A 22738-nucleotide genomic window follows, 5' to 3' on the forward strand; every position below is an offset into this window, starting at 1 on the left:
GTTTCGCATACAGCATCTCTGTAAAGTATGTGTATTCACCAGTATTCACTCTCTGTCCTAAACGGCTCGTTGGAGCTCTTGCCCCCCACTGTGAGCCCAGTGTGCTCCGATTGGTCAGCTCGGCCACTCTGTTCTGTTTAGTCAACCACCAGAGAGGCTCCGCCCATGTCTAACAGTGCTTTTTTCGACTCGCTCTGAGCGGAACATCAGTCTTATAATGGCATCGGTACAGCCGTATATTTTATACACTAACTAACCGAACTGTACCTACAACTGTTGTTATAGAAGAGTAAGTTATTTTTACCTGTAATAAACTACGACTGTTTGATGAGAAATCAAATCATGGTTTGCTATATATGAATGATATGTTATAGGAGCAAATAATTCAGGGAAGAAAGGATACTAAGTATTTCCATCAAACTTTATTTTTAGAAATGTACAAAATTAACATGCGTAAATATACATATATACACTGTATATCATCCATTCCTCCCCTTATAGGCGTTTTCGGCATCTTGCCTATCGCAGCTTTGTAAGCGGCTGCCGGGGCTTTTTAGGACGAGGCATCAGAGTGGGTCATCCCGTGTGTGTGTTGTCCGCCAGATACGCCAGGAGTTTCCTGATCTGGCTGGACGAAATCAAATGCAAATCACAAAATATTAGAGAAACTTAGTTGTTTTAGATTCGTTAGTAGTAGTTGTGGTAGGAGTGTGTATCTATCTAATCTATCTATCTAATCAACACAGTTAGCTTGCCAGCTAATATGCTAACCTACGTTTGCTAGTTGTTCAGTGTAATATGCCAATCTACTATGAACAACAGCTAGTCTAGGCTAGCAAGAACATGTTTACAATTGCAATCTTATACGGGTAGTCTGCTACGTTCGGTCATTCATTGTAGCATGAAAACAATGTTTTCCCTAGCATGTCTAGCTCTAGGTAGCCTTCTTGTTTAGCTATGTAGCATACACGCTATGAACGGTAGCTCGGTAGCATACACGCCAGGAACGCCAACTATAATGTACTGACCGTACGGTAAATCACCCGGGAGTATACTGTCTATGAGTATTTTGTGTGTGATTGCAGACATTCTCCAGCTATGAGATACATGTAAGGCCATCTGCTAACATTGGAGTTGATATATGGAAACGCTAGCAACTTAGTTAGCTCAGTTAGCAATGCTCGCACACACACAGACACACACACTGCTGGAGGAGTAGACAGGCTTGGCGATAAAGCTAGAACAAGCTAAACTCATCCTGAGCACACACAAACACTCACAGCCGAAGTAAAAACAATAAGTGTGGCTTGATATTGAGTAAGAAAAAGGTTTATAACGCTGTGAGCATGGGTCTGCGGAGAGCATTTCAACGTAATAGTCCGAAAAACGTTTACCCATTTAAACAGTCGTGGTAGATACCTTGTTTGTTTTAAACATCATAAATACACAAACAACAATGAATACTTACAGGTTGTGTACCCGAATCTCCCGCTGGTCCAAACAAAGTAGGAACAGCATCGTTCTTCAGTGCCATACGCATGAATCCTGAAAGGTTTTGGGAAGCTTTGTTACGTGAAAGGCTGGCAGAGGGTGTGGCCATAGCTCTGGGCGTGGCTACTGGGTATCCCTACGTAGTGATACCCAGGAAGTAAACAATGGAAAATGAGAAATCTCCAACGAGGCGTTTTGGGGAGGTATTTTCTGTGTTAAGAGTTTTACTCGCTACAGGGTGTATTTTGAGGGGTTTTGACTCTGCAGACCGTTTACATGCATAAAAACCTTCATAACACACAAGGGGACGGGTAATAACCGGAAAAGCATGACATGGGACCTTTAAAATGTCTGTAAAAAACGATATAAATGAATATAAAAAGTAACTACTAACTAAAGCTGTAACATAAATATAGTGAAGTAAAAAGTACAATATGTCCCTTTGAGTTGTAGAGTAGAACCAAAAGGACATTTTCAAGTAAAGTACCTCAAATTTGTACTTAAGTACAGTAGCCTACTTGAGTAAATGTACTTAGTTACTGTGCACCACTGACTCCTGACTTTTCCCTGTGTTTTCTTTTTAAATATCTGTTGTAATTTATTGTCTTTTATTGTGATTATAGAAATGTGTTTTTATGTGATTGTAGTTATTACATGTACAGCACTTTGGCCCGACCAAAAATCGCTTTTAAATGTGCTCTATAAATAAACCTTGATTTGATTTGATTTTGATTTGAAACATACTGAATTACAAACAAAAGTACTGCATTGAGAATAGTACTTAAGTAAAAGTATTAAAACATTTCAAAACAAAAGCAGCAAACCTTCACTTTTGAGGAGCTTAAACTGTGATTTGTTTCTTAACAAAAGCGACCTAAACAACTAGCCAAATTGTGTCAATCCACTTATTGTTTCAGGTACTTAAATATAATGTTGGATGACATCTTCCAAGTTCTTACACAAGTGTGGTGTGTCAAAACACACCCTAAACTAAATTCACTGCTTTGGTATTGGTTTGACACATTTAAAATCACAGTTAGGGTCAGTTGATTGATTTGTATGTATAATAACAAATGAAAATGTAATCAACCAATTTCATAACTTTCCAAAAACTTTTGCCTTCCAATGAATGTCCCCTAACCCTACAATTAAATAAACCGGCTTCATAGTTTACCAAAAACTTCTGCCCTCCATAACCCTTAACAGTATAAACTAAACATGTCTATAGTCAAACAGCCAAATTAATGTCTTGTTTCCAATGAAAGCAGTTAGACAAACATGCATCACAATAGGAAATTCTATTTGTGTTTATTGCAATTATGATGTCATCACAATGTCGGGGAATTTGTTTGAGCGTTCAGTTTCAGCCATAACAGACTGAAGCATCCTTCAGCCGTAGTCTAAATAAACTCTGCCGTCCCGTCAGACAGGGACGGGGGCTTGTTGTGCTGTGTGATGTCTGAGGTGATAGTGTGTATTTGGACAGAGGTGGTGCTGGTGTGGAGTTCCTGCAGAGTTCACATAGCCTTCATGAATAATTGATTTGCTGCGTGGATTCCTGTTTCTTTCCCCTTTTCCCATGAAAAAAATAAAAATGATGGGAGGTGCTGCATGGGACTCAGGTTGCGAAGACCTGGGTCCCACTGGCCCTTTAAGAGTGGCTCTGTGGACAGTGCTGTGTTCCCAGGGTCTTTAATGGAGACACAGAGGGACTGAGAAAGACCCCATTGTATGTGCTCTCTTTTCAATAGGAGCTTGAGCAATGGTGCTCTCACTGCTCCCAGATAGAAGAAGAGAGCGAGAGAGAAGGGCAGGGAGGGAGGGGAGAGGGTCACCCAGGGGGTCCTGCACAAGAAAGAGCGGTGTTCTACTCCAAAACACAACGTTTTGGGGTCTGGAAGGAGTGAGTGTTTGGGTTTGGAGGGGGATGGGCATCAGCTCAGCAGGTTTAGGCCCCACCAAGGAATCCTGCAGACCTGAGGCTCCACACAGCAAGACGAAGCTAAATTGGATTAACAGTGTCGAAAGAACCATGCTTTTAGGAATAAAACCTGCAAAACAAGTCATATGGGCAGACTCGGGAGTAATGGACTATGTAACAGGATTCTGATTCATTCATGTTCTGTTGCAGGATACCAAAAAACTTGACATAAAAAAGATGATATCAGATTAATAGTACATTTGAAGAAAACAATTGGGATTCTGTTTCATGTACCAGTTAGTATGTTCTCTCACAAATGCAGACTGAAGTATCATTGGTAGCCTGCTGAACTAAACAACCTGTTTTAAAGGAGAGTTCTTATTGGCTGCAGGACCTGGGAAACACCTTGCTCCTGCTCTCCCAGCTAAACACGGGATGCTAACGATGAGCTAACCTCTTGTTGTTGTTCTTCTTTTTACTGCAGCCAGACAATCTGCCTCCACCAACCTGTTGCTACATCACAAGGACTTTAATGACACACACGTGACTAAAATTTACATGGGCTCTTCCGCCCCCTGCTGGAGACGAATGCAAAGCCCACATATGGAAGACGAAAAATAAAGGTACAAATAAATGCATAACAAATACAGAAATACATTTAAAAACAAAATAATAATACAGGAATAAGTACAAATAATGAAAGAAATAAATACAAATTTAATAAATGATTCAAAATAAATAAAGTTGACAATCAAAACCACTTAGTTGTATGAAATATGTATAGATATGTGAATTGGTACTTTTGGCTTCCAAAATAGGAACATACATTGGTTTAAGGTAAACAGGTTCACACTTTTGTAAGCCTTAAAATAATACGGACATGCCCTTATGTATATTGACATAATGATTGGTTGCTTCAATTGTTCCTCCTGTCCATACTGAGCACCACCGACAACACAATGATGCATAACAAGCCCAACCATTGCTAAGGGTTTTTAACATCTGTTTGCTATTACGAAGTGAATAAAAATCCCTTTGATAGCTCAGATCTGTCAGACGGAAAAGAATAAAGATGAGAACTTGGATTTCCATCAACTCTTGGCTTTAATAATTAGCTCTGTTTATGATTTGTCATAAACTATAAACACAGCAGGTTATCACTGGGAATAAACTTCACGAGTAACTCAAATCAGAAAAAGATTTCCCACAAAAGATGTGGCATGTTGCTGGTGTCATGCAGTACATTTCAGCTCATTTCTCTTTGACAAAGTATTATCTTAAACCTTTTTTACAGACTTAAAGATGTCTTTTTCATGCCTGTCCTAATTCTTCAGTCTCCTCTCTTTTTTATCAGGGCTGTGAAGTGTATACTGTGGCTATAAAAGCACACAATATACTGTATGTGTTGATGCATTCAATTGATTTGATTTTTGTTTGGATAATTCAACTTCTTCTCAAGTATTTTCTTCATAAGGCATCTGACTTTGTTTAGATGATCACTGTCTGAGTATATAGTTCTGCAGTGATGCCTTTGTAGGCCGACCGATTTCGGAATACTGCAAAAATAAGATCCGTGGCAAACACACGTTACTGATACTTACACGTTTTGTTCAGCAGGATCTTCTCCACATATCAACACCACTTTGTGATTTTTGAAGGGAAAATGCAATCACCATAGGTTAAATGCTATCGTTAGGCTATACATGACCTACATCACAGTTGCATGGCCCTGCATCACCACCACTAAGCTAAAGACGGCTAATATTCAGCATGATGACATTTATTAGTTTCTTTAGACACTTGTTAGCAACCACTATTTTTAAGAAACATCGAAGTTTTAGATATTCAACAGTGGAGCATTTACTGACATATTTTATGTTGTAGAACAAAACTTGAAAGTCTCTTGAGCTTATATTAACCACAGACTTGGTTTCATGCGTCTAACCACAAAATAACTTTCCAAAAAGCTTTGACTTTGAGAAATCCTGGGTCTGGGCAGATCCTAATGGTCTTGGCAGATCCTCTGATGGAATGTGACCTCTGACCTTCCTGGATGAATGTGGAAAAAAATAGCGTTCCTTCAGTTAAACATGCTAAACAGTATCTCTTTTGTGGTTAACTTCCCACATTTGATATCATGTTGTAGCGCCTGTAAACTGTGAAACTGTCTCTCTATTCCTTTTATTGTTTATCCATGAATTTGATTGTGGTGTGATCTTCTAAATCCCTATTGTTACATAATGTTTTTCCAACTGTGACAAGCAAGCGCAGGCCCGAGACAATACACCAAGTATAATCCTGAATATATGACATTGAAAAACGGTTAATATCTTGGCGGTTGCTGCTCGTAGAATCCCAGGTCCGGGCAGCAGATTAAAATCTTGGTTGGGCCTATCCACAGCACTGCAACAACTGACCTCCAGCTGTGCAAGAACAATAATCCCTCTGTTGTAATCTGCCTGAGCGGGAAGTGACCCAAGCCGTGGTCGCAGAGGCCATCCAAGGCCATACACTTGGAAAATGGTTTGATGGCAGTTTCATGATAAGCTATTATCAATCGGCCCATATGTGTTGAAACAGGGGCTTAAACCCAGTGTGCGTGTTCCTGAGAGAGGCAGTATGGGGAAAGCCCAACATGACATCTGGATCTGAAAATCACAGGATCTTCCTGGTGGGATTTATCCATTGCTGTTATGATTATTTGGCCTTACGCTTGACGGTTCCAATTCCACTCACAGCAGCATGGGTTTAAGGGAGGAAGGCCTAAATAGCGGGGATTATTCTCCCTCTCCCTCCCTCTCACTCTCTCTTACCCTATTTTCCTGCATCAAAAGCTCCGCCTCTCATTCAGTCTCTGTCGCTGTGATGACCACAGGCATGAGCACAGCAGGCGTCCATCGAGGCTTCCTCAGGAAATATGGTAGGCCTGCTCTGACTCACCATTGTGTGTGACAATGATTATCTGCCTTTATTAATAGGCAATAGACCAAATCACTTTGTCTTGTTTGCTTCATGTTGGTGCTTATTCTATGACAATTAATTTGTAGTATTACATTTAGGTCACTTGATGGGCTGTGTTTTTAAATACACTCCCTATCCACCTGTGTTTGGCGGAACTTGTTGTGAGTTCTCTATGTTTGCAGTTTTGTGTGTTCTTTCATGATTAACGCTATCTGATTAGCGCACAGTGAAAGATCGGAGATTTGATCATTTGTGAGAGTTTTTACCTAAAATTCCATTACCATATTCCAAAAAAAACTAAATATGTATTTCAAAATTTTTTGACAGTCAGAATAAAAAATAAAGTTGTTATTTTTAAAGGATTTCAGGCCTGTACTTGACAAAATGACATTTTAAAGGTCTTTTTTTAGACATAAAAACACTGATTTGGTTGAGTGTATGGAACTTGTGATATTATGCCCCCAAAGGAGTAATACATATTTTACATTTATTCCTCTAAAGACAGCCGTAAACCTAACAGGTTAAGACGAATACTGTTGAGATCAGCACTCCAACTCTCAGATGAGTGACATCAATCTCAGAGAGAATTTTTGTTATATAATTTCCCCCAGATGTGTTTTTACAGAATGACGAGATGTTTTGCTTTCGAAGCCAAGTCAGGATCCAGGACTCAGCCAGTGTCTCATGTCTTTGTGCCAATGTTACATCTGTTTCATATCTCCATCAATTTCATTTGATAGTGGCGTCATGGTGGCTCAGGGGACAGAGGCGGGAGATACAGTTAACCAGCAGCGTCAGCAGTTCAGATAAAGATTCTTTATTATCTTTCTCTCCTCACTGAATCAGAACCAAAATCACAATTCAGTTGTTGCCAATAATCTTTTCACACGCAAGGGAATTGGTTTAAGTACTTCAAAAAAACAAAAAAACAGAAACAATTTGAATAATCAGAAAAACAATTATACTTCACTCAGTCAATATAGATAATAGTATAGATACAAGTGTAAATATGTATAAAATAAAATAAACTTTTGGGAATAATACATGTTTACAGACTATGAGCCAGAGTCAGACCCTATTTAGGCCTGAAACCAGGAGAGTGGGGACTGTTTCTGCATCACATAAATGCCTATGGTTTTGTATGTCCATTGTTATCCAGATATAATAGAAAACAAACAAATTGTTAATTTGTTTAACACGTAAAAAAAAGGAAAAGGGTTATCATTATTACCCTTGTCACTTACAATCTAAGAGCATTATGTGTGTCCTGTCCAAAAAAACTCCCAGAATGCTCCAAAAACAGAAGCTTTCTGTTTGTTTCTACAGGTCGAAGCTGCCCTTGGTGTCTGGTTGCAGAGACAGAGAGATTTATATTAGAATATAGAGCTTTAATGGTGCTCTGAACTCTGTTATTTGACTGTCTATGTCTGGTTTACATTCTTCACTTATTCTAAAAGTTATTCTAGATTTCAGGCCTCATGCATTAGCTTTTTTCCTTGCAAAGAATTTCCTTTTGCCTAGTGCAAAACAACCACTCTTCTACAAATACAATTTTTTTAATAGTTTTTGACATAGCTGTGATTATACGATTCTAAGGTCATTTTTCGAGGTAGCGTTTTGTGCTGCTGTTGAATTGATATATACGTAGGTATAGAATAGTGCAATTAAATCAATGATTTGGACTGGATTTAGTTCACCTTTCAATAGAGAGCAGCCTCAACACAGACACAACTAAAGCATGACTCTGCAATAATTAAACATTTCAAAATGTCAGATGTTTTTCATGATGCACATAACTGATGTTGGTAAATAATCAGAAAGTCTCCAGTATGTAGTGGGGGGGGGGGGGGAGGAATGTTGGTATGCGACTCACCACTTTGGTCCAGATTGAAATATCTCAATACCTATTGGATTACCATTGAATTGGTTCTGACATTAGTGATTTCCAGAAGATGAGTCGAATGTTTTTGCTGATCCCCTTACTTTCTTTTCAAACTTTTTACTACCGACTATCTGCAAGACTGACAGTCAGCCTGTGTTTTGCACTAATTAGCACATTTAAGCATGCTAACATAGCAGGCTAGGTTGGTAACATGTTCAAAAATATTAAGTATTGTCATTGTGAGCTTGTTGCCAAAGCTCAGGACACCCCTACTGTGCCTCATTAGTCCAGGGGCATAAAGCATGGGGAAGGTTAATGGGCCCTTCCCTGGTTTCTATCCCCATACTTCTGGCGCCCGGACCACACCCTTTTTCGACCTCAGCCTTCATTTTGATCTTCAATACACATCTGTAAAGTTTCGTGACTGCATCTTGCACTGTTTAAAAGCTAAAACAAGTAAGAGTAAATAAAAAGGTGAAGAGAATACTAGTATCACAGTCACATCCATTTTTATCTTCAGTGCTGTAAATCTGTACCATAAATAACCCCAAAATCACCCACCTACGGACACACCTCTACACTGAAAAAACTGAAACGTTGACTTTAATTAAATATATTATGTCAACAAATGTCACTTACCTGTATTAGGTTAGTTGATAATAATACTCAATAATATTAAGTTTAACCTAATATTTCTTATTTAAACTTGATATAATTGCTTTTAACTATCCCAATACAGTTATGTGAAATATGTTGACATAATACATTTAATTAAAGTCAACGTATCAGTTTTTTCAGTGTAGAGAAAAGTCAGAAGTATCTAATCCCTTCATTGCGCTGCAGGGGGCTTCATGTTTAAGCAGTGGAAGGAGAAGTACCTGGTGCTGACCCTGGAGGGGAGCCTGTTGGTGTGCCGCGATGCAGAGTCGCCTCCAGACCAGAGGGTAGCCCTACACAGCAGCTGTGAGTCCATCGTAGAGGGCCGGGAAATCATCGACCTGCCCAAGCTGCCTCCAGGGGGCAGGAGGGACTGCTGCTTCGCCCTCATCCTGCCGCAGAACAAGTTCCTGCTGCTGCTCTCTGACAACCCTGATGACTGCAAGTATGTTTCTCACACACACACACACACACACACACACACACACACACACACACACACACACACACACACACACACACACACACACACACACACACACACACACACACACACACACACACACACACACACACACACACACACACACACACACACACACACACACACACACACACACACACACACACACACACACACACACACACACACACACACACACACACACATATATATATATACAATATATACAACTTTATAAGCTATCAAGCTATCAAATATGTTTTGTGGCTCCAGACTAAAAAAATTGGTGGAAAAGGGGGCAAAATGGCTCTTTTGGTCAAAAAGGTTGCAGACCCCTGGGTTACACTGACACACATGCCGATGTCTCCTTTGTCCCACTAACTTTTACTATGGCAAACGGTTATCAGATTCTCTCTTGTGTTGTCATGAAAATGTCAATGCCTGGATCTGGTTCAAATATAATGACTCGTCTTTTTTTATCCCTCACAGCCTCTGGCTGAATGTGATCAGGAAAGTGAGGGAGGTGAGTCAGCATTTTTTACTTGAGTCTGCTGTTGCTTCATTCAGCCTTGTTTTCATGTCTTCAACTTAAAGTCATGTGACTGTGATCGGTTATGCCCTAACATTAGTTTTGACTTCTGCCGATTGCATTTACAATTAAAAAAACATAAACCTGCTGTTAATAAGTGGAGATTATCACACTGAACAAAATGTTTATCATAAATGTCTTTGCCACAAAGCTTATTTTATGCAAAACTCTGAAACCTAATTGAACAATTCCAATGCATTGTCAAGTAATTGCTTAAGATGCTAACATGTCATCCCAACACTTTATATGGAAACGTTATATTTGTGTATGTCTCATTTTCTAGGGTGTCATGTCCCCCTTGACCCTCCAGAGACAGCGCAGCATCACTCCCTGCATCACCGACAGAGACCCCCTGCCGGATTCCTCCAGCGATAAAGACCCCGGGTCACCCAGGTTCAGTGAGGGGACTCCTCCTATGTCCCGTGTCACTGAGCGGGGAGGCTCCTTCAGAGACAGTGGCCAAAACCAAGGTCTGCTATGTGGTCATCTAGATGTAACATCACAAGACTAAAAGCTACATTAGGGGTTATGATATGGTGGCTAAGAAAGCTTGATGTCTGTTTATAAAAAATCAAATGAAGAATCGCCACCACTGAAAACATAGGTTATTTTGAGAACAAGTACAAATTCACAATAGCGCACTTGCATGCATCCATTGCTGTGTCTTATTTTGGATACTTCCCTTGGTACACTGCATGTCATGTGCTAAAAAATATTTTGCAGTGTGAAGATGTAGTGTTGCCTTAAATCACACATGACAGCTGTGCCCTGAACCGAACTGACAATCGCTTCTGTTAGCTAGCTAGCTAGCTAGCAATGATATTTTGCTGTTACAAATCATTATAGACTGCTTAGTTCACCCTATAAAATATTTAAACTTTACCAGTTTAGGAGTATGTTAAACAGGTACTTAAAGGTCCCATGTCATGCTTTTCCGGTTATTACCCGTCCCGTTGTGTGTTATGAAGATTTTTATGCATGTAAACGGTCTGCAGAGTCACAAACCCTCAAAGTACACCCTGTAGCGAGTAAAACTCTAACACAGAAAAGACCTGTCTATGCTGCCCCAAAACGCCTCGTTGGAGATTTGTCTTTTTCCATAGTTTTCTTCCTGGGTATGGTGACGTGCCCATACCCAAATTGACCCATTGGTCCAAATGGACCAATCCGTGGAGCTCCTCACACACACAGACTCTTTTAGCGGCGAAAATGTAACGCGCTGGGGGGGGGGGTGCTAGTGGAGCCTCGCAGCGTGGCGAAACTGTGGCGAAACTGTGGCGCGCTTACACTGTAGGTGCGCCGCGTTTGGGGGTGCAGGGGGCGGATGCGGGTGCTAGTGGAGCCTCGCAGAGGGGCTGCTACAGCCCCCTCAGCACCCCCCCCCCCCTTCCCGTGTCCATTCGCGATGTCTCGCTGTCTCGCAGCAAGCAGGAAACCACACCAGTAAGCCAGCTCACACTGTCAGCTCCTCGCAGCAGCGAGCCAGTGGGCGAGCTGACCAATCAGAGCACACTGGGCTCAACAAGGCGTTTAGGACAGAGAGTGAAATTCAGTGAATACACATACTATACAGAGACGCTGTATAAGAAAACCAATGTGAGTTTGGAAAATTGCACAATATAAATCTATTCTAGTAGACCTCAACAATGGAATTATGATCAGTAGAAATGGCCATGACATGGGACCTTTAAAAGAAGTGAAAAAAACAAATGTCTTACCAATTTGCATAGCGCTGTATTTACCTGAGCAACCGCAATTGTGGCTGGTCCCACCACTTCCGTTACTTAGCCAAAAAGGGCGATTATTGAGTGTGAGAAGTGTCCAGCGTTCCACACTTAACTTTGTGACCATTTGGGTGCACCATCCAAGTATTCATGCTGCACTGCATTTTGCCATATTGGGACGCACGTATGCACTTAAAACAACAAATGTAAGAATGGAAGTTAGCTAACAGGCTAATGCAAGACTTTGACAACACATTAATGGCATAAAGAAACTCAGAAGTACATCTTTTGTGTCTCACTAGGAAGAAATTCAAAATTACTGTAGCTTGTTTTTTATTTATTTGCAGCTCTTTTACTCTAAATGTGACAAATAGTCCTACAGTATGTCCTCAAAGGCTGAAGTGTAGTGCGCTCTCAGTGGTGGTTAAATGTTATAGTGTTTGTGCTCACCAAACTCACAGACACAGCTGGATATACAATGGAAATATCAGGTTATTATGGCTAACACGCACCTAATTAATTTAATCTTATCTTTGCTTACCTTTAGTTGTGGTTGGCAGAGGCCGGAAACTTCAAAGAACTGCAATGTAGGGGGCTTATAGCAAATTGATTAAATGTTATTGTCATGAATATTGCTTAAAGGTGCTCTAGGTCCTAGGATACTGGCCCATCAGGTGTTGATGAGCGAATACACATAGAAAAGATGTTTGTTCTGTGTGCGGTTCCATCTCGTAAAGAGATCTATTGCTCTACTTGATCAAACACACGTGCCTGGATTGTGAGATGTACTAACTCTGGTTAAAGTTGAGATCTGAATAAATTTAATTAAAACATAATAATAATAATGTTTATATATTTTTTTCAAATAACCTTTACAGCCGGTGGGCCTCGGCAGCCGCTGCGCAGTGTCCCTGTGGCCCCCCCTCATCGTGCGTCAGATTGTCTTCGCCATGGCAACAGCAGCGATGCCCGGGCAGTGCGGGCCGTGTGCCTAATGATGGGGGGGGCGGCAGCCTCCTCTGCTCTGGGCTACCTCAACTCCTGCTCCCCTTCCTCCCCGCTGGCTGGCAGAGCCTCAGAGATAGCCCACGTCACCGGGGGCTTCTCGGAGCCCCCTGCGGGGGGGTCCTTCCATGCCTGCAGCCAGGACGTGGACTCCCCCCACTTCAACAGCTTCGACTTTGAAGGAGACTCCGACTTTGATGCATTCGATTGTGGAGGATTTGCTTTTTAGTTCTGATTACATAGCAGTTGTTTGACAAAATCCTTGTGTTGGTATTCCTTCATGATAAAAGGTCATAGTTATAAAGTCATCAATAGTCTGTTATCTATGCGTCTACTCTATAAATTAATGAAGATGTTTTTCCTGGCTTTGTGCCCATGCTCCTCAGGTGAATCATTCATGATCTTGACTCTTGTGAACACTGCCCGTGTGTTGTATCAGTCTTTCCATGCCTTAGGACGGCCTGAGGTTAACTGAGATGGCAGTGTAATGAGCCACACAGACGTTTAAGGGCCTCTGTTCAGATAGAATCTTCTTTGGGTGAAAGGCACTGGTAGGGCGCCGGTGAGAGCCTCGTCCCAGAGTTTCATCAAAAAGGACTTTCTTTATTGCTTCTATGAAAACGATATCCTGACAACATATCACAGCGATTGTATGACAGACCAATATTGCCACTTGGTTTGTGCTACTATATCATTTTATGACCATTACATCCAACTGGAAAATGCTTGCTCTCACACTTTGCTTCACCAGTCAATCTGACAGCCAGAAAAGTGTGGGGAATAATTTGCATATGACGAAAAATACCGACAGCAACTTCCAGTGTCCGTCCAGCCAATGCACTCCAACATATCGATGTTTTCTGTCTGTGAAATGATAGAAAAACAAGCTTCTCCTACAGGTTCTGCAGTCACGTAATTATCCCCTTTCTGAAAAGTTAAAAAGTTATCAACTTCAAGTGTTTGGAGCAGCCGCATATTACACAAACATATTACGCAGTCGTCACATGTGACAGCTTGTTCTCACATCAAACCGGAAATAATTAAAAAAAATACACTAACGCTCAGAAAAAGGCGCTATTTGGACACAGGCCCTAAGAGGACATGAAAGTCTATTAACAGTTGTGTTTTCCCACAATTCGTTGTTCATTTTTATACATTTAAAAAAAATGTTGCCTATGTGAATATGTTGTCATCTTCCTTTTGCCCTGCTCTCAGGAGTCCCTATGTGCTCGTTGATCTCACATGAAATGCAGTGCAGAGGTGAACTCCAAATAAATCCTGCTGTCACCATGACTGTGCGTCTTTCTCTCTACATCCATGTGCTGTTTGCTAGCTGGCGTGCAGCAGCAGGAGGGAGGGATATGCAGAGCCTGACCCGCTCTGTGTGCCCTTCTGAGATTTTGTAGCACAGCAAAAAATAATCCTTTGGGTTTATAGATCAGGGTTTGTGTGCTCTCAGTTTGGAAATCATGTGCTGAGATTCACACACCGCTGAGGAACAGCTGCACATGTTTTCTTGCTGTCTTCCTTTGTCACATGCAAGAATGACTCAGCTGATTGTGATCAGTTGAAGAGAAATGGTTATTTTCATACAGATATAAAAAATCAATCTTTACCAACCTGGAGAACATTTTTAAGTAAATTCAGCTTGGAAGTCATTTTTCATCATTGTTGAAAGTACATTTGATCAACATGACTTATGTGTATTATCATATTATAAATGTTATGTAATACATCAAAGCCCTGTTGCTCAATATTGCCATGCTTGACAACTAGGCCAAACAGTCACGCTGAGGCTCCGCCCCTCACAGACAAGTTAAGCGGGTTACTCAGATACATAAACATACAAATGTATTAAAGAATAACAGCAGTACAGATTCAGGTAAAGCGTGCGGGTGTTGTTGCTCCTTAATGTTTTGAAGGGTAAAAATATATTTTTAAGTGTTTTTTAAATAGAAAGTTTGATTGTGCCTAAGTATTTTACCAAAACAGTCCACCTCTTCCAAAATGCCGTGCTCCTACCAACTTTTCATTAAATATTAGCACAAAAAACAATTCACATAAAAGGTTTAAACTCTTGATAATCATTTATTATGTTTTGTTGTCTGTGCTGGACAGGGTTTATTTTTTGTAATTTCTTGATAAAATTACACTTTGAGAGTTCATATAACATATGTATTTCTCCACATTGGACAACATACTGTATAGCAGCAGATCCAATGTCGCACACTGACAACACGAAGAGATTATGGGATATATGCAGCGGGGTGAAGGAAATGATTAAACACATTGGTACAGTCCATGTAGTTCAGCTGTCCTAAATCCACATATTTCACACAGATTTGATGTGAAATAACCAATCCCAATCAAACCCGAAACAGAATCAAGCTCAAACTGAATCTATGTTCTTACGACTGGATCTGAGAGGAGCAACCAATCCAACGGTTGGGTTATTGATCAAATCAGTACTGGATGTGTATTTTGTAAATTGTGTCATTTCTGCTTTATCTTATTTGTATGCATGCTTCTTAATTATAATTAAGCTATCTTAGGCTCTTTTTATTTGCTGTAACAATGTACATTTCCCCTGGAAGAATAAAGGTATTCTGATTCTGATATACAAAAAGCTATTTTCTGCCGGCAAATCAAAGAAGAGATTGTGAGCTTTGTCTGTTTGCTCAGTGCATTCATCCCTCTCTCTCATCCATTAATCCTTATCTCCTTCTGATGGCATGTGCAATACACATTAGAATATGTTACATAACCATTCATCATGCTGACACTACAGAATGCAATGTTAAATTGCATTTTAGTTGAGTATGGGTCTTGAGTAGTTATTGAATATGGCAATAAGCCACCAGGCATAATTTTACACATTCGTTGGAAATATTGTTTTGCAAGCACCTTTCAACACAAGGCAATTCAAAAGTGCAGACATATTTCTAATGATAAAGTATCGATCTTATCGAACACACATACTCAACAAAAATTTCTTAAGAAAATGAAATATCCAGCTCATGCCTATTGTTCTAGGTTTACACACAGAAAGATATTATTTTGTTTATTACTGTCAATGTCTTCAACATCAACGTGGAAAAGATATAAGGTTAATTTAGTGGGAATGCTGATACAGCATTCCAACTATATGTTATTCTACGGACGAAAAGTTTATTATTATTCCGTCCAATTATTTTGTCCGTCTTCTCCTCCCACATTCAACATCGCAGAAACTCCGTTCAAACATCAAAACGTTCAGCTCGGTCGGGAATCGACTGCTATTACTTTTATCATTCATAACTTTCATAATTCCAGAGATACATCCCATAATTCATCACATTTTTAACATTGAAGTCAATGGAGATATTCTTCAGACTTCAACAAATCTTCATGCGACTTTAACTGCTAACTGTTCATTCATACTTTCACTCAGAAACCTCATTCCAACTTTAAAATGTTACACATCTTTCTGACATTATTCGTGTAACACAACTTTTAAATCTGATTCTTACTAAATTCTTCACTTTCTTCTTACACATTACATTTCAGCATAGCAGTTTAGCGTCAGCTTTTCAGCATAAAGCATTCCCACTAGCAATTTCTTCAGGAATTGCATTCTCTAGTTTGTATTAATGTGGACCGGAGGGAGAGGGTGACGAGCATAAGTTTCACTTTCCTTTTTTATTTCAATTCCAACTTTGGTCATGAAGAATATGTTTCTCTGTTGTCCACGTTCATAAAGCATAAAACAACAGCATCAGAGCACGGTGCAGAGTCTCTAGATGAGTTTACAGTAGTCCCTCGTTCTTATTAAACATCCATGTTGTAGTCCGCTGTATAGAAAACTGTAGTTTCCATAGTTTTCCCACAGCAGCAGACGCACATTTATGACGTCCGCTGGCGCATCATAAACACGTCGGATAGTGAAAGTGCAGTCGGATTCTCTAAAATACCGCAGTCTCTTCTCCTAAATCCTTTTGAATTCTCCTATCCACTATCCCTTAACCCCATGACGTTTCACTCAGAGGTCAAGGAATAGACGATAGGGTTAGACGTTAGGAGCTGATTTTTGGATTATCCGACCGCAACCGTGGAGTCCTCACACTTGATTTTAATTGTTTCCTAACCCTGTTACGCCTGCCACAATGCCCCTGTACCCGCCAGAGTTCCCGTTAGCCGGTAATTACCGGACTATGACCGGTAAAATATGCTGAAGACCGGCAAATCTAAATCTCTCCGGTCAAAATGTCCGGTCAAAATAATTTCCCCTTAGCGCAATACCGCATCAGTTGCGCCACTTATGTGACAGACAAAAGAGTGTCTAACACTTAATGTGGAGAAGGAGATGTCCTGTATGGGTTGATTGTGCGTTGATCTGTTGGTAATGCCTCGGGGGTTCCGGTGGGCATGTAAACAAATGCATAATGCTGCGCTATACTTTGTGGCCTCACCCGGTTGCATAGCGACACTTATTGTTTAGGTGTCTTTTAATAAGCAGGTAGTCATATCATTAGCTAGAACTAGCTAGATCTGATCGATATGGACATAAACGCAAGTAAAGTCTAATCTGACGGGAGCGAGAGATCAGCTGCTGCTGACGAGTCGACACGCAGCTCTGCATGATCACCTGCAGCGGTGAGCTGAGCAAAACACACACTTCAGGTTAGAATATCACACGTAGCCTAGCTATTTTAATTACCTCTCAAACTACCTAAACTAGTTATAGATATGTTTAGTTTTACTGTCGGGTCACTCATTACTGGATCTGCGAGCTGCATGATACTGTCAGGAGAAGGAGAGAGCGCTCCGTTTATTATTCCCGTGTTATTGTAAGTTACTGTACACTTTTGAATAATGTAGTTAATCTACTATAATTAGTTTGTTTAATATCGAATCATATCAATTTGTTTTAAAGCTCAATAAATAACAAAGAAGACCTTTGACCAGCACTTTTCTCATTTTGTCCGGAAGATTTAAACTTTAACGGACATTTTGACCGGCAACAAAATATTCTAACGGGAACTCTGGTACCCGCATAGCGCGGTTTACCACTCTCACCCGCGCATGCGCACTAGCTGCCTCCTTTCCTGGAGAAACAGCCTGGGCAGCGAGTGGGGAAACTGTACTGAAAACATTATGTGGCTGTGTGGGTGTGTGGAAAGCAGAGATGCTCAAACTGGAACACTTTTTATCACTTTTATTAGAAAAGGACGATTTAAGCACAAAAGGATCATAGAGGGAGGAGGCAGGATTTGCCCTCGCGTCCGGACCGGAGAATTCCCCTCTCCCTGCCGAGACGCTTCCTCCCGCCGCCAGTCAACTCCTGGAGGAGGGAGCTCCCCACCCGGTGCCCCTCTGCTGCGGTGGCACCCGAGTGCGGACCGGAGGAGGAGGAGCCCGACGGATTTTGACAGCCTGTCCCTACGGCGGTCGGCCCCGACCCAACACCTCGGGACGGACCGCGAAGGCAGAGGGCGCCCTCGGGGCTCTCACCCGACGCCTCTCTCTCCATCTTACCCCCGCCGGACGCACTCCCCCTTGCGGGGGGGCCTGAGGGTGAGCCAGCGGCAACATGCGGCTGAGCTGAGCCTTCTCCACTTCCAGGCGGTTGAAGCGCTGAGTGACCGAGGCTATCGATCCAAAAAGCCCTTCCGTGGCAACGGGGGCCCCAAGGAGATCATCCCGGTCTTTCTTAGCCAGGGCGGTCAAACCTAACCACACGTGACGCCACGGTGGTCAGGGCCATCACCCGACCGGCTGCGGTAGCCATGCCGTGGACCAGATTATTCATCTGGCCTACGCAGCGGTCCGAATAATCACTCCCGTCCTCAGACGGGGGGGCGGGAGCGTCCTGCTGAGGGGATATCAGCGACACTCCTAACACACCCAGATTATTGGCCACCGCCGCTATCTGCACCCCAAGCTTGAATATTTTATCGAGATACTCAACCATCTCTCGGTCACGCGGCAGCGGGGGCAGGGGCTGCCGCCAGGCTATCCTCCATCGGGGGCACACCGAAACACTCCGTGTCTGAGTGGCCCTCCACCTTGAGGATTCCTGCCCAAGTAGCCACCGTAGCCTTCGTTTTCAGTGGCTGCCGCCACGTGGCTTCCGCACACCGCCAGATGTCCGGCAGAGGGGGTGAAACGAAGACCGGCTGTGCTGGACGACCCGTGCCGTAGAAGCCCTGGCGCAGGCGGCTCACCGGCCTCGGAGGTATTGGTGGGGGAAGCAGCAAGCCTGCACGCTCCGCCGCGATAGCCATCACCGCCGCGAAGTCCTGACGAGCCGACCTCTGCTGATGGCCTTCCTGGCGGTCAGCGGAAATCGTCCGCCTCTCCGATGCCTGGACCCGTCCGGGCTGCTGGGACGGCGAAGACGAATGGCTACGGGTATGAGTCTCAGTGAAAGAATGCGTGCATAGATAGGATTGAGGGGAGTACCCATAGAGTCCAGTAGAGGGCGGAGCCTGTGAGAGATATAACAACCATTTCCTTTTGTCAGGTTTGGGGATCAGTAACGGGGAACGCTGACAACCTTAAGAGACTTTGGGATGGGACGCAAAGGCATGGAACAGTGGATCCAAGAGGAGAGCCAACATTTGAGGGACCGCGTAAATATGTTCAAATGTGTGTTTTCAGCTGTTGTGGGAGACTGTGGAAGCATTGTTCAGTTGTTTGGATATATGCATCTCTCTTGCTTGAGCTGCACTCTTTAAGCCTTATCTCTTTTTGATGGCAGTTGGCGCAAAGTAAACACAGACTATGTTACATAACAGGCTAAAATAGTGAACCTTCAGTTTGGTTTGGTGGATATTGATACTATCCAACGAATAGGTAAGGTAGGCAGGTGGACTTCTTACGGAGCGTCCACACAGCAGCGTTAAAAAAATCTTGGAGGTGGGCGTATCTGAAGCTTGGGGACGCTGAGCAACGCGACCAACAACCAATCACATGAATCTCCCGCCCCCGACATACAAAGCAAAAAAGCCCGAAGTAAACTGGATATAAACTCCCCAAACAGGCGAAAACCTACCACTGTCTCTGCCACCTCCCTCCATGCCTGGCTCCTCCGGTTTGTATCCCAGTAGGTAAATAGGGACTGGTCATAAAGCACCGGGTGATTACCGGTAATTTCTCCGCTAATTTCTCCTCCATTTTTTGGAATATGAGGAAATGAACTGCGGTATGTCACTCCCAGCTTACACGCGGTTTGATTGGCTAGCGCTTGAACTGTCAGATTTGCATAAACAGGATTTGATTGGCTGACGCTTCCACCTCAGCTTCAAAAGTTGAACATTGCTCAACTTTGAATCCTGAAAATCCTGAAAATCTTCGCTCTGCTTCCCACAATGCAGTTCGGCGAAAAGTGAGGCAATGTGACGTCACCCCATTCAAAGTGAATGGGCAGAAGCGTTAGAAGATTTTTTTAACGCTGCTGTGTGGACGCTCCGTTATAGTGATGCGACAGCCAAAGATATAGCCTTTTTTATTTAGCATTTCAATTAAAAATATCAACAAATAAAGCAAAAAAGCTGGCTCTAAAACATCCACAGTGAGCTTCAACAGTTTTTGGCATTTGAAAAACATTTGCATGGCAGGTCAAATTAGTTCTCAATGGATGTTCTGACCTGCCAACACAATGAAGGCTTCTCAATTCTCTAATTTCCCCTCCTCAACTCCCCTCCTCGACTCCTATCCTTGTGTCTTAGTCCCGCCCATAGGAGATGCGAGTGGAGGAGTCGAGGAGGGGAACCGAGGAGAGAGGAGTGGAAGCAGCAGGCGTTTAGAGAAATTAGAAATCCTCTCCTCTGAGCGGTCATTTTAAAGAGACGTCCATTAATGATGACAGGAGGCACAGCAGCACTCTGTCTGATGGACAGATGTGTTCATGACGACTTATATATTTACTTTGAATTCATTCACAGTGCGGTATAACGAGACAATAACAGGCAGGGGAAATTAGAGAATTGAGAAGCCTTCAATGAGTCCAACTGTGTTTCGCTCTTCCCTTCCAGCCAAGCCATTTGACCCCTCATTCTTGTTGAGTCTCAGCATGTCCAATGTGATCTGCTGCCTGGTGTTTGGACAACGCTTCGAAGACCAGAAGTTCCTGTCTCTTCTGCAGATAATCTCAGTAGTCCCTGGGGTCAGGTATGAAGACGAGGCTCGAATCCTGCGAATGCAGTTTAAAAATAACATGCTGTATTTCAAAATGATTGCCGCAACAAACTAAATACATTTTGATCCCCTGTGAAACAAAGCTTCAGTGTACTGTCTGCCTCCCTGATACAGATGTACAACGTCTTTCCCCGCATCGTGGAGCATCTTCCCGGCAGCCATAATACTGCTTTTGCCCAGATTGAAGAGTTAAGAGTGTTTGTCTCCATGCAGATCCAAGAGCACAAAGAGACAATGGACCCAAGCTCACCGAGGGACTTTATTGACAGCTTTCTCATCGGAGGCAATCAGGTAGGACTGGACAATTTGCTTTGTTTCAGAAACCCAAGACCACACTGCGCAATATAACTTTGATCCTGGAATGTCTTAAAATTCCCCTTTATCCAATTAAACATCCCTTCATAATACCTTGGATGTACCTATCTGCCATAGGTACATCAAGATTTTCTTGATGTACCTATGGCAGATATCATTTTTGGAATAATGTAGTTGAATTATTCAAATGAGAAAATATTAAGAAGTAAAACATATATTTTCTGTTGTGCATTTTGTAGCATTTATACCAATATAACTTCTCAGGAAAAGGACATTCCTTCAACGGAGTTCCACCATGAAAACTTGGTCTTGACTGTGCTGAATCTCTTCCTGGCAGGAACGGAAACAACCAGCTCCACCATTAGATATGCCCTTACTTTGCTCATAAAATATCCAGACATACAGGGTAAGTCGCCCAACAGGAAACTAAGTCATATTTAACCAGTTCCACTAACAACTATAATCCTGTATTTACCTTTAGTAAGAGTGGAAAAAAAACAGGTTCCCTGTGATTGGACAAAGTTGACCTAGCATGGTCATATCCAATGACAGAGACAATTCCTTATTACACTAACATATCTCTCACATGTCTTAATAGGAGACTGTGATTATTCCTTTGCTCCACTCTGTGCTGAAAGAGGAAAATCATTGGGAGACTCCCTGGACCTTCAACCCTAAGCACTTCCTGGACCAGAATGACAACTTTAAGAAAAATCCTTCTTTCATGCCATTTGCTGCAGGTAAAACATGGCATTCCGCTAGTTGATACATCAACCCTTAGCATGCCTAGGAATTTTAATAATAGTCGTTTTCTGTGTAAGTGTGGTGTGTCCACAATGGGTAATTTTTTTTTGCTAGAACCTGACTCATTGTCCATGAACAATCGCACATTTTATTTTTATTTTGTGGTTTTGTCTCTTCACAGGGAAGAGAGCCTGTGTTGGCGAGTCTCTGGCTCGTATGGAGCTTTTTATCTTCCTAGTGTCACTGCTGCAGAATTTCACTTTTTCCTGCACTGGAGGCCCCGAAACTATCACCTCAATCCAGAGTACAGCAGCTTCGGCAATCTGCCTCGCTCCTCCGAGATCATCGCCACGCCGCGTTGAGAAGAGAGGTTGATTCAGATTCAGTCTATCATTGATTGGATATTTCAGAGTCAAGGCTGACTACATACTGCTGCACTTGGGTTTTGCCATGTTTGATGTGCAGATGATGTTTGCTGTTAACGGGCGTATATACAGACTATTAACTAACATTAGGAAACAGCTTCTCTCCATAAATCATTTTGCATCCTCCTGTCGACAACCCTGGTTTTGTTTGTCTTTTTATATTTTGTATATATTTTAGAAATTCTTGTTTTCTCTGTTAATAAGGAAATGCATTGTAAACGACAAAAATAAATGTATAACTGCATTGCTACTCCAAAAGTATTTTTTACATTTGGCAATAAATGACTCCCTGCTATGGAAATTGATATGTTATGTTACGGAAATTCCTGCAAAAATGGTGTACATACCTGTCGAAGAAGTATTTTTCTTTATATTGTATATTT

The 22738-nt window shown here is 42.0% G+C and overlaps 1 protein-coding gene and 1 pseudogene across 1 annotated transcript; both read left to right on the forward strand.

Annotated features, from left to right (window-relative positions):
* Positions 1 to 9106: 9106 nt before the first annotated feature.
* On the forward strand, positions 9107 to 13971 carry LOC117471048. Its single transcript, XM_034115828.1, has 4 exons — positions 9107 to 9357; positions 9865 to 9898; positions 10248 to 10434; positions 12567 to 13971. Exons 1-4 carry the CDS (start codon positions 9107 to 9109, stop codon positions 12920 to 12922), a joined length of 828 nt encoding a protein of 275 aa, XP_033971719.1. The 3' UTR covers positions 12923 to 13971.
* Positions 13972 to 18992: 5021 nt separating this feature from the next.
* Positions 18993 to 22292, forward strand: LOC117471049 (annotated as a pseudogene).
* The last annotated feature ends 446 nt before the right edge of the window (positions 22293 to 22738 follow it).

The sequence above is a fragment of the Trematomus bernacchii genome, unplaced genomic scaffold, assembly GCF_902827165.1.
Source record: "Trematomus bernacchii unplaced genomic scaffold, fTreBer1.1, whole genome shotgun sequence".
NCBI classification, from domain to species: domain Eukaryota; kingdom Metazoa; phylum Chordata; class Actinopteri; order Perciformes; family Nototheniidae; genus Trematomus; species Trematomus bernacchii.